Source organism: Somniosus microcephalus, chromosome 6 (genome assembly GCF_052327205.1).
Source record: "Somniosus microcephalus isolate GS21.2 chromosome 6, FLI_Smic_1.0, whole genome shotgun sequence".
In the NCBI taxonomy this organism is placed as follows: Eukaryota; Metazoa; Chordata; class Chondrichthyes; order Squaliformes; family Somniosidae; genus Somniosus; species Somniosus microcephalus.
Window position 1 is genome coordinate 116,547,894 of NC_140992.1, and position 14,014 is coordinate 116,561,907.

Consider the following 14,014-nt stretch of genomic DNA (forward strand, 5'->3'; position numbering starts at 1 on the left):
GACCGGTCTCTTCCTATCGACCCCCTGCACTAAGGCCATTAGTGTTGCATCTGAGAACCTAGGCGCCCTTTCTCTGTCCTGTTGAGCCATAGCTAACTTACAGTTGCCTTGACAACAATAACAATGAGGAGCTTATTTCAGAAAGCACCTCCCCTTTAAGAAGTGCAGACTGCATTTCAAACTGGAGGCTAGCTTTAAATAGAGATCACTTCCCATGAACTTGGGCCCCCTGCTGAGCGCTCAGCCACTCAGCAGCGCTGGGCTGAGCACATCAATCATGTTAATTAGCAGGCAGCAGGAATGTTGCATGCTGCTTGCATTACTTTCAGTGGGTGCGGGCAGATCACAATCACCTCATCCATTTTTGGGCCCTATTGAATTTTTAGCCCAAACTGTTTTAGTGATGTTAGTTAATCTGAATTGATTCAGTACAGTAACTTGCTACAATTACAACACACAGATCAGCGACGAATATGGTTGAGAGCTAGTATGACATTCCTGAAAGGAAGCACTCAGAAAAATGTGGCAGAGGAAGAGTGAAGACATACTGTAACAATTCTCACATGTAGCTGATAATTACAATGCACTCAGTCAGTTCTTAAATATCACTTCAAATAATCTCTAGGCAAATTGCTTGACAATAAACTACGCAGAAACCCATGGAACTGTGCTTCATCCTAACCAAGGCCCTGCGGTTCTGTGGGGCTTCAAAGGTTTTCCACCAGAAGTTTTGCGGAAGATCATCGAAAACCCCAGAGAAATGGTGCACATGCCCATTTTCGGTCATTTGAGGTTTCCAGCAAGTATCGCACCAAAGTTGTGCCAGGAGACAAGCTGCAGCCCCGCAGAACTTTAGGGTCAAAATATGCCTTCTCTGATGTTGTGATAAGTTCCATCTCGGCCATCAATGTGAGAATAGCATTGCTACTGAGAGCTGAGATGGTGCAGAAGATGGTGCATTGTGGCTAAAGAGGCCAGTGATTCAATCTAAAGCTGTAGTGTTACTGCAAACTGAGTAATGACCCTTTTTGTTTGTACTTTCCAGCATGGTCTTCCAGGGCCACCAGGTCCCCCGGGACCCCAGGGCCCCCAGGGCCCCCCCGGTGCTATTGTCACACAGGAAGTGCTACTGAAAGAATTCAAAGAAATGCTGAAAGGTAAAGTCACATTTGACAGTTTAATAACTGAAATTGTAATTGTAATAAACAATAATAGTTAACACAAATGGAACTGTCTTCCGACCCCCATATCCTCTCCATCAGCAAGGCCGCCTACTTCCACCTCTGTAACAACGCCCGTCTTCACTCCTGCCTCAGCTCATCTGCTGCTGAAACCCTCATCCATGCTTTTGTTACCTCTAGACTCAACTATTCCAATGTCCTCCTGGCCGGCCTCCCACCTTGCACCCTCCGAAAACTTGAGCGCATCCAAAACTCGACTGCCCGTATCCTAACTCGCACCATCCTATTCACCCATCACCCCAGTGCTCGCTGACCTACATTGGCTCCCAGTCTGGTAAAGCCTTGATTTAAAAAGTCTCATCCGTGTTTTCAAATCACTCCATATGTCTGTAACCTCCTCCCGCCCTACAATCCTTCGAGACCTCTACGCTCCTCCAATTCTGGTCTCTTGTGCATGCCCGATCTTCAGCACTCTATCATTGGCGACCGTGCTGTCAGCTGTCTAGGCCCTAAGCTCTGGATTTCCCTCCCTAAACCTCTCTATAACCCTAACCCTCGCTCTCCTCCTTAAAACCTACCTCTTTGACCAAGCTCTTGTTTACCTGTCTCAATATCTCCTTATGTGGCTCGGTGTCAAATTTCATCTGATAGCACTCCTGTGAAGTGCCTTGGGACGTTTTACTACATCAAGGTGCTATATAAATACAAGTTGCTATTGTTGTAAGAGGCAGTGAGCGAGTTAATATTTAACATAAATGGCACTATAATACACACTGAGAGAGACGATTTCTAACATAAATGGGACTTCAATAGACCTCGAGGGAGATAACATTTAAAATAAAAGGAACTGCAGTAGATACTGAAGACGATCATTAAAATTAATGGGACTGTAACAGAAACTGCAGGGAGTGATAAATGAAACTGTAATAGGGACTGAGTGACATAATGGGCTGGATTTTCCGATCGTGCGTGCAGATGCCTCCGATTGGGAAAAATCTACGCACTTACCTGCTGGCTCCATAGGTCCCGACACTTCCAATCCTGGGCCTCTCCTGGTGCGCGCGCGCAGAGGCCCGGGTATCCCAGGGGCGTAGGCGGTTCGCAAGTGTCCCTGGGATCACGTGGGCCATGGGGAACAAATCAAAAAAGGGAATCCACCTTCATACTTTTGGCAGGTCTCTACGCACAGATCTGTCAAAAGTATGATAGGGATCACATTTAAAAACACAGTTAAACATTAAATTATTTTTTTTTAAATCATGTATTTAAAATTAGTTAAAATTACATTAAATTAAATATTTTAAACAAAAATTTAATTTTTTGGAAAAAATAATTAAAGTTTTTTTACGGGGCTAAAAATAAACTTCCCTCTTTTAAAAGTATTTTTTAATTATAAATGAGTGAATTTTTTTTTTTTTTTTTTTAATTTTTTTAATCTCTTATGCTGGTAAAAGCAGGCCTCACGCAGGCTTTTACCAAGCGTAAGATTTTTAAAGGCTTTCATCAGGCGGAGGTTGTGTAGAAAGCAGAACTCTCCACCCGCAGAGGCCCTTCTCCAGGGCAGGTGGATGATCTGTCAAGAGAATTCTTAACAGATCGGAAGTACCGGTTTTCAGCGCATGTGCTTCGCATACCTGAAACCGGCACTTGCGAGGCCCCTACAGGTGTGTACACACCTCGTATACACCCGTGGGGGTCGGAAAATCCGGCCCATTAGTATATGAGACTATCCTACAGACTGAAAGCGATAATTAAAATTAGTGGGACTGTAAGGGAGATTGAAGGACCTTTTAAAATTAATAGGACTGCAATAGAGACTGAGTGAAATAATAATTAAAATAAATGAAGCGGTATTAGAAATTGAAGGAGATAATTAAAATGAATGGGACTGTACTCCAACTGTGGCCTAACCAATGTCTTGTACAGATTCATCATCACCTCCTTAATCGTTTAATTCAATACCCATGTATACAAAATCCAAGTCCTATTTGCCCTTCCAATGACTTTTTCTACCTACTTTTAAAAATGTGTATGTGTACCCCTAGATCAGTGTATCTGTGCCCCTAGATCAGTGTATCTGTACCCCTAGATCAGTGTATCTGTACCCCTAGATCAGTGTATCTGTCCCCGAGATCAGTGTATCTGTGCCCCTAGATCAGTGTATCTGTCCCCTGGATCAGTGTATCTGTGCCCCTAGATCAGTGTATCTGTCCCCCTAGATCAGTGTATCTGTGTCCCTAGATCAGTGTATCTGTGCCCCTAGATTAGTGTATCTGTCCCCCTAGATCAGTGTATCTATACCCCTAGATCTGTATTACTGTATTCCTAGATCTGTATTTGTGTTCCTTGATCTGTGTATCTGTACCCCTTGATCTCTGTACCTGTACCCCTAGATCTGTATTTCTGTATTCACAGAATCACAGACACCCCACAGTGCAGATAGAGGCCATTTCAGCCCATCGAGCCTGCACTGACACATATCCCACCCGATCCCCGTAACCCCTACACCAACACATATCCCACCCTATCCCTGTAACCCCACGTATTTAATCCCCCTAACACTAAGGGCCAATTTATCATAGCCAATCAACCTAACCCGCACATCTTTGGACTGTGGGAGGAAACCGGAGCACCCGGAGAAAACCCACGCAAACACGGGGAGAATGTGCAAACTCCACACAGACAGTCGCCCAAGGCCGGATTCGAACCCGGGTCCCTGGCGCTGTGAGGCAACAGTGCTAACCACTATGCCACTATGCCACTATGCCACCGTCCAAGATCTATATTTCTGTGTTCCTTGATCTGTCTATCTGTACCACTAGATCAGTGTATCTGTCCCCTTGATCTGTCTCTGTACTCTAGATATCTCTGTTTCTTCACTCCATTGAGAATTGTAGTGTTTATTTCCATTCTCTTCCTTATCCCAAATGGACTTCACATTTATCAGTTCTGACGAAGGGTCCACACCTGAAATGTTGACTTGCCTTATTCTCTCCACAGATACTGCCTGACCTGCTGAGTGTTTCCAGCATTCTCTGTTTTTGTTTCACATTTATCTATGTTAAACTGCATCTGCCGACTCCACGGAGCTATCTCTCTTCTACAATCTCTTGCATTCTTCCTCAAGACTTGGCATCCCCCAGTTTGGTATCGTCAGCACATTTTAATATTAGTCGCTCTATACCCATGGCCAAATCAGATGTATATGTAGAGCGGTTGCAACACAGATTTCCTACCCACCCTCTCTGCTGAGCACAGTGCATGTCACACAAATATAGAAAATGGGAAATTATACACAAATATAGAAAATTCTACAACATCCAAATCCCAATCAAAATCTGGCTCAAAATTTTTGACAGCATAATCCTGCCCATTGCACTGTACGGTAGTGAAGTATGGGGCCCGCTAAATCACCAAAGCTACACTAAATGGGAAAAACACACAATAGAAGCCCTACATGCAGAATTCTGCCGAAGCATCCTTCGCACCCAAAGAAAAACGCCAACAAATGCATGCAGAGCCGAACTAGGCAGATACCCACTGATAATAAACATCCAAAAACGAGCACTAAACTTCCTAAATCACCTCAAATCTAGCTCCCCAGACACCCTTCATTTCAAAGCCTTTCAGACCCAAGAGCTAAACCCAGAAAAGAGTCCCCTGAGTCAGCTGCTACTGAAACTAAATACTCAGCCGGACCCTGACCAGCCCCAGACCAACACAGCCGTCCAAACACCAATCCGAGTGAACCAAATCATTAAAAAATGCAAAGAAACCTACCTGGAACATTGGAACAAAATAACCGAAAGCCAAAGCAGATTAGAATGTTACCGGGCCCTAAAAAGAGAATATAAACTGGCAGACTACCTCACGACCATCAGAGACACAAAACAGAGACAGACCCTCACCAGGTACAGACTAAGCGACCACCAACTGAAAATTGAAAAAGGCAGATACAAGAAATCCTGGCAGCCTAGAGAGAATAGAATATGCGATCAATGTCTGGCTGGCGAGGTTGAAACAGAAATGCATTTCCTCCTAAAATGCGAAAAATTCAACACATCAAGAAACATATTATTCAACAAGCTAAGCCAAACAACCCCAGATTTCAAGGAATTGGATGATCTGTCAAAATTGAGATTAGTCCTAGGAGAAGGAGACAGACCATACCTTGGGGCTAAATATGTAACAACATGTCACAACCTGAGGACTGTTTAAAAGTAAGACTGTTTAAAATTAATATTGAACGTACCAAATGAAGTAGAAAGACTGTTTAAAATTAATATTGTTTAAAAGTAATATTGTATATACCCAACAAATGTCAAATCGATTGACACCTACAGAATGTTGGAAAACTGTACCTTTTTGCTATGTAAGCTTTGGCAATATGGTTCTCTGTAAACTTTCATGCCAATAAAGCATTTGAACTGAACTGAACTGAACTGAGAAGGAATGGAGAATAACACAACTTAAACTATCATAAGAAAAATCCTAAAGTTATTAAAATGAGTTATGAATGAACAGGCTGGATAAATTGTCCTCCTGCATCCAACTTAAGTTGATTTTTTTCCCGCAGAAGTGGTTGAAGAAAGAAATAGGATCACGTTGCAAGAAAAGTGCCAGGAATGTCCAGGAATTCAGGGCAGTCTCGCCTTCCCCCCCCTGTTACCCAGGGAGACGGGCCCATATCATAGGCTGGAGGCAGCCTTTCACTGCAAGCTAAAGGATGACCTCGTAATGAACAGAAAAAGTCTGAGGGAGCTGCAGAACTTTCATATTGTAAGTGGCTTTACAACCAGGACCAACATACCTGTACTTCCCTACAACAATGTGAGAGAACAGTACGAATATATATACACATATATATTATATATATAAAATAATATATATATATATGTAGCCTGGCGAAATGGAGCAGCACAGGACACGAACTTTCGTTTTTGGGGTTTTTTATTCTGTATTAATAACTTGGGTCTAGGTTTAGGATGAAATTGTAAATACATAAAACACAGTCGACAAAATACGGCAGTGGCTTGCTGCAAAACAGAACATGAGGCAAACCACAGGTGAAGGCAGTTAATTAACTAACAATCATTATACAAAACAAAACATATCATACCATACATTCGTATGTCCCGTTATCACTTGTCACCTCTTACAAGCAAACAGAAAGTATTAAACTCGTTCGAAACGTAGCCCCAAGGGCTCAACAACAATTTTAACAAAGGTTAACACCAGCACATGGTGGGACAATCTACAAGCATCCCCGTGATATCGAGTGATTTGGGAAACAATATCACTTTAAAACTATGTCTGGCTGCACTAAATGCTGTTTTAGTTGTACTTTACGCAGACTAAGTTCATTTAAAAAGTCATATTCACCCCAACTCTCCTGAGCACACCCCCCACGCTGGATCTAGAAAATGGAGGCTGTGAAGAAAGGGGAGGTTCCTTTGGCATCACATGGCCTTACCCATAACCCTTTTCTCAAATTCTAAAGGGGAAAATGAACCGCGCCATCTAGTGGACTTAAATATTCACTGCATTTTCCCACTTGGCTACATTCTCCCCTGCTTTAAAGTCAACGTCCTCGGTGACTTAGCACCCGTTTTTCACTTCTTTTACAGCTTCTCGAAAAAATGCAGTACCCAGACTCGATAAAACATGAGAGAACACCTCAGGACTGAGTGAGACTGCATTACAGGCTGACTGAGGCAAATGGTATGGGTTAGGGTTTACCCCAGCATTGGCTCTTTTAGTTCTGCGAGGAGCCGGAATGGGTACCTCAACCTCAGTCCCACACTCAGAAGGGTCTGAATGCTCTGGCTCAGAAACAGCCTCTGATTCCTGTACATCTTGGGCGTTACCAACAGGATCATTGTTTACTTTTTCCTCCTGAGTTAACTCTGGATAGGTGACTTCCTCTACCACAACAAACTCAGTATCAGAGGGCTCTGGCAACGATTCTGTCAAAAGAGTGACAGGGGGTACGGTGACAGGGGACTTGGTTCTCGTCCGCCTAGGCTCAGGGACAGGGGTAACACATGGCCTAAGATTAACTCTATGGACCCTTTTTAAAGGACCGCCCTCTACAGGCTCAACTGCATGTGTAGTGCCCTGTACCTCCACCACTCTGTACACAGTAGGACCCCACGCATCCTGAATTTTGTTCCTACCCAAAGGCCTGTGTCGTAAGTATACCAACTGACCCACCTCAATGGTTGGACAGTACACTTTGTCTTTGTTAAGTTCAATTCTTTGAGCTGATTTCTTTCCAGTGTACTCTCTTGCCCTTGCATGTGCCTCCTTCAAACGCTCTTGGTGGACAACCAACCACTCATGTTTCTTGTCTAACACTTGCTCCTGACCTAATAAAGCATCTACAGGAAGGTGTGGATGAACCCCGAAAAGCAGATAGTACGGTGAGTAGCCAGTCGTAGCATGGGGTGTTACATTGTAGGCATACACCAACTCAGATAAGTGCTCAGGCCAGCGGCGCTTCTTTTCTGGAGGCAGTGTACGCAAAAGATCATGTAAAGATCTGTTGAATCTCTCACATTGAGCATTTCCTTCCGGGTGGTGTGGGGTAGTGCGGGTTTTCTTTACACCATAAAGCTTACACAGCTCGGCAATGATTTCACTCTCAAAATTTCGACCTCTGTCTGAATGCAATCTTTCTGGGACCCCATACTTCATGAACCACTCTTTGAGAAGGACTTTTGCCGTGGTATCAGCCTTTTGGTCCCGAGTAGGGAAGGCTTGTGTGAATTTAGTGAAAACATCGGTCACCACTAACACATTCTCACGACCATCGGAGGCCGGTTCCAGCATGGTGAAATCTACAGCAACTACTTCAAGGGGCCGGGAGGCTAGAAATGATTTCATAGGGGCATGTATCTTGGGGTGGGGCATTTTTGTCAAAACACACCTCTCGCATTTCTTGACCCACTGTTCCACATCCCCATACATCCCAACCCAAAAACATCTCTGTCTCAAAAGGTTCTGTGTGCGCTCTATTCCCTGATGGCCCATACGATCATGCACACCTTCAAGCACGACTTCTTTCAAACAAGAGGGCAGTAGTAGCTGGTGACACTCACCAACATGGACATCCTCGATTACACGGTACAACAAACCATCTTGCTCACAAATACGGGGCCACTGCTTTAACGTGGATAATACTAGCTTGGATAACTGCGACCTCTCCTTGTAAGTTGGCCTCCGCTGCTCACCCCAAAACTTCCTAAACACGCTGAGGGTGGGGTCTGTGTCCTGAAACTTACGTAGTTCCTCTTTAGAGTAACCGGGAAGTGTTGGTGTGTTACCCTGCAACTCACTACGCTCAGTACTTTCTTCTGCGTCCGAAACACGGATCTGTCTGACTTTACAGCACTTGACTCCTGCTGTCCCTAAGTCTGGTCCTAGAGCTGTTCCCTTGTGAGTGACATTACATATGGCCACACAACCATCATAGTCCGCATCCCCACTGTCTGACTCGGGCTCCCCTGCTAACGGCTGCCTAGAGAGGGCATCTGCTGCTGCATTACAGCGGCCTGGGCGGTACTTGACGTCAAAGTCAAAAACAGCTAACTGAGCCACCCATCTTTGCTCAACAGCACCTAACTTAGCTGTAGAAAGGTGACACAGGGGGTTGTTATCTGTTATGACAGTGAACTTGGAACCTAGAAGGTAACCTCGAAATTTCTCTGAAACAGCCCATTTGAGGGCGAGGAGCTCTAGTTTCATACTGCTGTAGTTTCTGTCATTTCTTTCAGCATTACGGAGCCTCCTACTGGCATATGCTATCACTCTCTTCCTATCTCCCTGCTGCTGGTGGAGGATGGCACCTAATCCTAGGTTACTGGCATCCGTCTCTACAATAAAAGGCTGAGTGAAATCTGCGTAACCTAACACTGGAGCACTGATCAGCTTTTCTTTCAGCTGTTCGAAAGCAGCTTGGCACGCCGCTGTCCATGAACCTTCAAACAACCGTTTTGCTTTTGCTGGGCTGTCTTCCCTAAGGCATGCATTGACTACGTCATGGAGAGGGCCAGCTCGTTTAGAAAAATCCTCAATGAACCTCCTGTAATAACTACAGAAACCAAGAAATGACCTCAGATCTTTGACTGTACTGGGGACCGGCCACTTCTTTACGGCGGCAATTTTCTCTGGATCTGTCCCTATACCCTCCCCTGAAATTTGATGCCCAAGGAACCTGACTTCCTGCTGCAGGAAGTGACACTTTTCAAGCTTTACTTTCAAACCTGTCTCTTTCAGTCGTCTTAGAGCTGTCTCAAGCCTCTCTAAATGGTCCGGGAAGGTCTGAGAGAACACAAGGATGTCATCTAAATACACTAATAGGATGTGGAACACTAAGTCGCTCATAGTCGCTTGCATAAGTCGTTGAAAAGTCGCAGGTCCATTACAGACACCAAAAGGCATTCTGAGGTACTCAAAAAGGCCAAAAGGAGTTGTAAAAGCAGTCTTAGGCCTGTCACTTTCACGAACAGCAACCTGGTGGTACCCACTTGCAAGATCAATGGTCGAGAAGAACTTTGCACCATGAAGGGCATCAAAACTCTCGTCAATGCGGGGCAAAGGAAATGCGTCACGTCTGGTTTTTGAGTTTAGTTTCCTAAAGTCAACACATAGTCGTATGTCTCCATCAGTCTTACGAACTACCACTATGGGTGAAGCGTATGAACTATTGCTCTCCTGGATGACACGCTTTCTTAAAAGCTTAGTGATGTGGTCCCTCACCTCTTTGTACAGTGTAGGTGGGATACGACGGTATGGCTCTGTAACTGGTGCGTCATCTACCAAGTTAATCTCATGCTCAACTTTATCAGTGTAGCCTAGGTCCTCATCCTTAAAAGCAAATACTTCCGAATACCTGGCTAAAAGTGCACCTAACTCTGCTTGTTGGCCCTGTGTGCCACCTATGTGTAGTTTGTCCAAAAGCAACTGAATGTCTTTGTCTGTCATCTGTCCTTCTTGTCTGCCAACAGTTACTTCCTCTGTGTCAGCGGAGATGCGTTGAAATCGCACCTCACAGGAGTCCTTGTCTACACACTCTGCCTGAGTCGGAATACCAAGCCTGGTCCTGGGGTTTAACCACACATCCTCCTCAGAGAAATTTACCACCTGCACTGGAAATAAATGTCCCTTTGATTCAACTAGAGTGGGGACAACTACCAGGCCACCTGGCAATGGTGTGTTACCTGGCTCCAACAGCATTTTAGTGCTGCCACCTGACTGAGTTTTAAGTCCCTTTACGTAGACTGTAGCTATGGAAGACGCAGGCACATGTACAGCACCCCTACCAGCTACACGGACAGAAGATGACTTTGGAGTGATGTTACACTGTTGTACTTGCTGAAATGCTTCCCTCCAATCTGAATCCAACTTTCCCCCTAGAGTAGTGTCAAACTCAGCATAAACTAGTTGTCTGCATCGGCTGATGATGTTCATACCAATAAGACCTGGTGCTGCAGGCTGTGACTGCTGATGCTCTTTGACTACCAGGAAACCACATTCGGGTAAGGTTATGCCCATAGTTTCAACGTCTAACTCAAGGTAGCCCAAGTAGGGAATGTCCAACCCGTTGGCGGCAGTGATCTTAAGCCACCCGGTTGTAGGCAGCATATCCTCATCCCTCCCAAGTAAGTGCTCTCTGAAAAAAACTTCAGTAATAGTGCTGACTTGGCTCCCGGTATCCAGTAAACAGTTAGCAGTAACCCCCCCAATCTTGAGATCTACTACTGGACATTTACCTACTGCACGGTCAAGAAATCTGTCACGAATACCAGTACTGTTCTGAGAGCCTGCAGGTTTTCCTCGCATTGCCCGGCTCATGGCAATCGAGGGAGTTAGTTTTCCTGCACCCCAGCCAGCATTGGTGGATGTGTTTGCTACCTCGTGCTTCTGAGGACACTGTTTGGCAATGTGCCCCGCCCCGTTGCACTTAAAGCAAATAGGCTGACCTTCATCAGTGAACTTTGGCTTGGCTCTAGGTTTCCCAACCTTGTCATTACCCGTGTTTTCCTTCTGTAGAGCAAGACCCCGTACTGCCTCTGTTAGTTCCCCGATAGCTTTACCCTGTTCCGCCACCACTTTAAGAACATCCTGTAAAGTGACAGCCTGGCTGCCTGGTACCCCAATGGCAGAACACTGAAGATCCCTCCCCGTACTGTCACACACTACATTCTTGCTCTTTGCAACTTTAGTGCTACAGGGCTGGTCTTCTAAGGACCATAAGACAGCTTCCTCACGTACATCGAACAGGGTAGACTGGGGGTTGTCTCGTACAAACTTGCGCAACTCTCTCCGGAGTGAGGGATCTCTAACACCATCAACAAATCTGTTTCTGACAACCCGTTTTGTGTCCGGCACAGCATCAGGTGATTGCTTTACCAAAGTTCTAATAATCTGAGAGAGTGCATGTGAGTATTCTTGGAAACCTTCACCCTCTTCTTGCTTGCGTCCATAGAAAGTTTCTAACAGCTGGGACTCACTGCGTTTTTCGGTGAAAGCCCCCCTTAGGTAACTGAACAGGTCACTGGGCTGCTTAGACTCTCCACCCAACCGTAACCTAATTTCCTGTAGGGCTGCCCCCCTCAACAAAGATCGAATGAAATCTACCTGCTCTGCAGGAGTCTGATCTCTAGCTCGTAGTACACTTTCAACCTCTTCAATGAACTCATCAACTGAACGACTATCTTTAGATACCTCACCACTGAATGGTTGGATCTGACGCTCTCTGGGTACATACACATATGACTTGGTTGCCCCATTACCTAGAGTGGCAATAATTGCCATTGCTTGGTCATGGTTTTTTTTCAACTCTGAAATCTGTGCCTTGAGTTGATCTATCTGGTTGCCCTCACCCACACTCGAGGTATTGTCCTCACCATCCGAATTGTGAGCTCCACCCGCCTCCTCAGGAGGGTCTAACATTTTGACTCAGTTCACAAGTCCCTGACAGTCACTGAATGGGATGGCCGCTGTGACGATTCTTCTCCAATGGTGTCCCTCCTCGGTGCCTTGATGGGTCCTCTCCCAGATTGGTCCTGGCGCCCTCTGGATCCCGTCTGTCTGGTCTGGTCCTCCTTAGCAACCCCAGGCAGCACTCTCCGTCCGTCTCCAGGTCCACTTGGCACCACACCGCTCTTCCCCCACTGCCGTATTTTATGTAACTTTCCCAAACCTGAGAAACTCCAAGCTAACAGACCCCACTCCTGGTACCAAAATGTGTAGCCTGGCGAAATGGAGCAGCACAGGACACGAACTTTCGTTTTTGGGGTTTTTTATTCTGTATTAATAACTTGGGTCTAGGTTTAGGATGAAATTGTAAATACATAAAACACAGTCGACAAAATACGGCAGTGGCTTGCTGCAAAACAGAACATGAGGCAAACCACAGGTGAAGGCAGTTAATTAACTAACAATCATTATACAAAACAAAACATATCATACCATACATTCGTATGTCCCGTTATCACTTGTCACCTCTTACAAGCAAACAGAAAGTATTAAACTCGTTCGAAACGTAGCCCCAAGGGCTCAACAACAATTTTAACAAAGGTTAACACCAGCACATGGTGGGACAATCTACAAGCATCCCCGTGATATCGAGTGATTTGGGAAACAATATCACTTTAAAACTATGTCTGGCTGCACTAAATGCTGTTTTAGTTGTACTTTACGCAGACTAAGTTCATTTAAAAAGTCATATTCACCCCAACTCTCCTGAGCACACCCCCCACGCTGGATCTAGAAAATGGAGGCTGTGAAGAAAGGGGAGGTTCCTTTGGCATCACATGGCCTTACCCATAACCCTTTTCTCAAATTCTAAAGGGGAAAATGAACCGCGCCATCTAGTGGACTTAAATATTCACTGCATTTTCCCACTTGGCTACATATATATAATGTCTTACATTAATAGAATAATTGATGAGGGAGAACTGGGTGGCTTGGTTTCCTTAATCCAACTTTAGGGGATTGGGATGGGAGTTGCGCCCACTGCCTTGACCCCAGCGTGACACAGACCCATTATTCTGGGTCAGGGGTCACTTAACATGGAGGGCTGGCACCCACCACACAGAGGGAGCCTGGTGCTGCACGTCCAGGAAATCCTGGCGGTGCTGCAGCGGATTCTCCTGCTACTGCATTCGAAGAGGTGGGACACCACTTAAAGGGGTTGAAGAGCGCCAAAGAAGAATATAGCTAAAGTTTTTGTAGGCCTCAGCCGAGACCGAGGCCTACAACGGTAGGTATTTAGGGTTGAAGTGGAGGAAGAAGAGGCCAGTACCTCTGTTGTTCACCATTTACATAAATGATTTGAACTCAGGAATCGGAAGTACAAATTCAAAATTTGCGCGACGACACCAAATTGGGGGAGTATAGTTAATACTGAGGAAGATAGCAACAAAATACAAGAAGACATTAATAAACTTGCAGAATGAGTGTGTAATTGGCAAATTAATTTCAATATTGATAGGTGTGAGGTAAACTTATATAGAACCAGGGTTAGATCACACTTAAGAGTACTGTGCACAGTTCTGATCTCCATATTATGAAAAGGATATAGAGGCACTGGAGAAGGTGCAAAAAAGATTTAAAATTATGATACCAGAACTAAGAGGATATAACTACTGTATCAGGAAAGGCTGAACTGGCTGGAGTGTTTTTCTCCAGAAAAGAGAAGGGTGAGAGGTAACCTGATAGAGATCTTTAAAATTGTGAAGGTGTAGGAATCGACCGATCCCCCACTAAAGTACTGAGGTCGAGTCAGTTCGATAAATAAACGAAGTTTAATTAAAACTAGAGAACAA

At 45.0% G+C, this 14,014-nt stretch overlaps 1 protein-coding gene across 1 annotated transcript in view; it reads left to right on the forward strand.

Annotated features, from left to right (window-relative positions):
• The window catches only part of LOC147116021 (adipolin-like), a 522,017-nt gene that overhangs the window by 450,827 nt on the left and 57,176 nt on the right, over positions 1-14,014 (forward strand). Inside the window, exons 3-4 of the mRNA XM_085989490.1 lie at positions 1,046-1,157; positions 5,758-5,960. Coding sequence (XP_085845616.1) covers positions 1,046-1,157; positions 5,758-5,960 — 315 coding nt within the window. The remainder of the gene's footprint in view (positions 1-1,045; positions 1,158-5,757; positions 5,961-14,014) is intronic.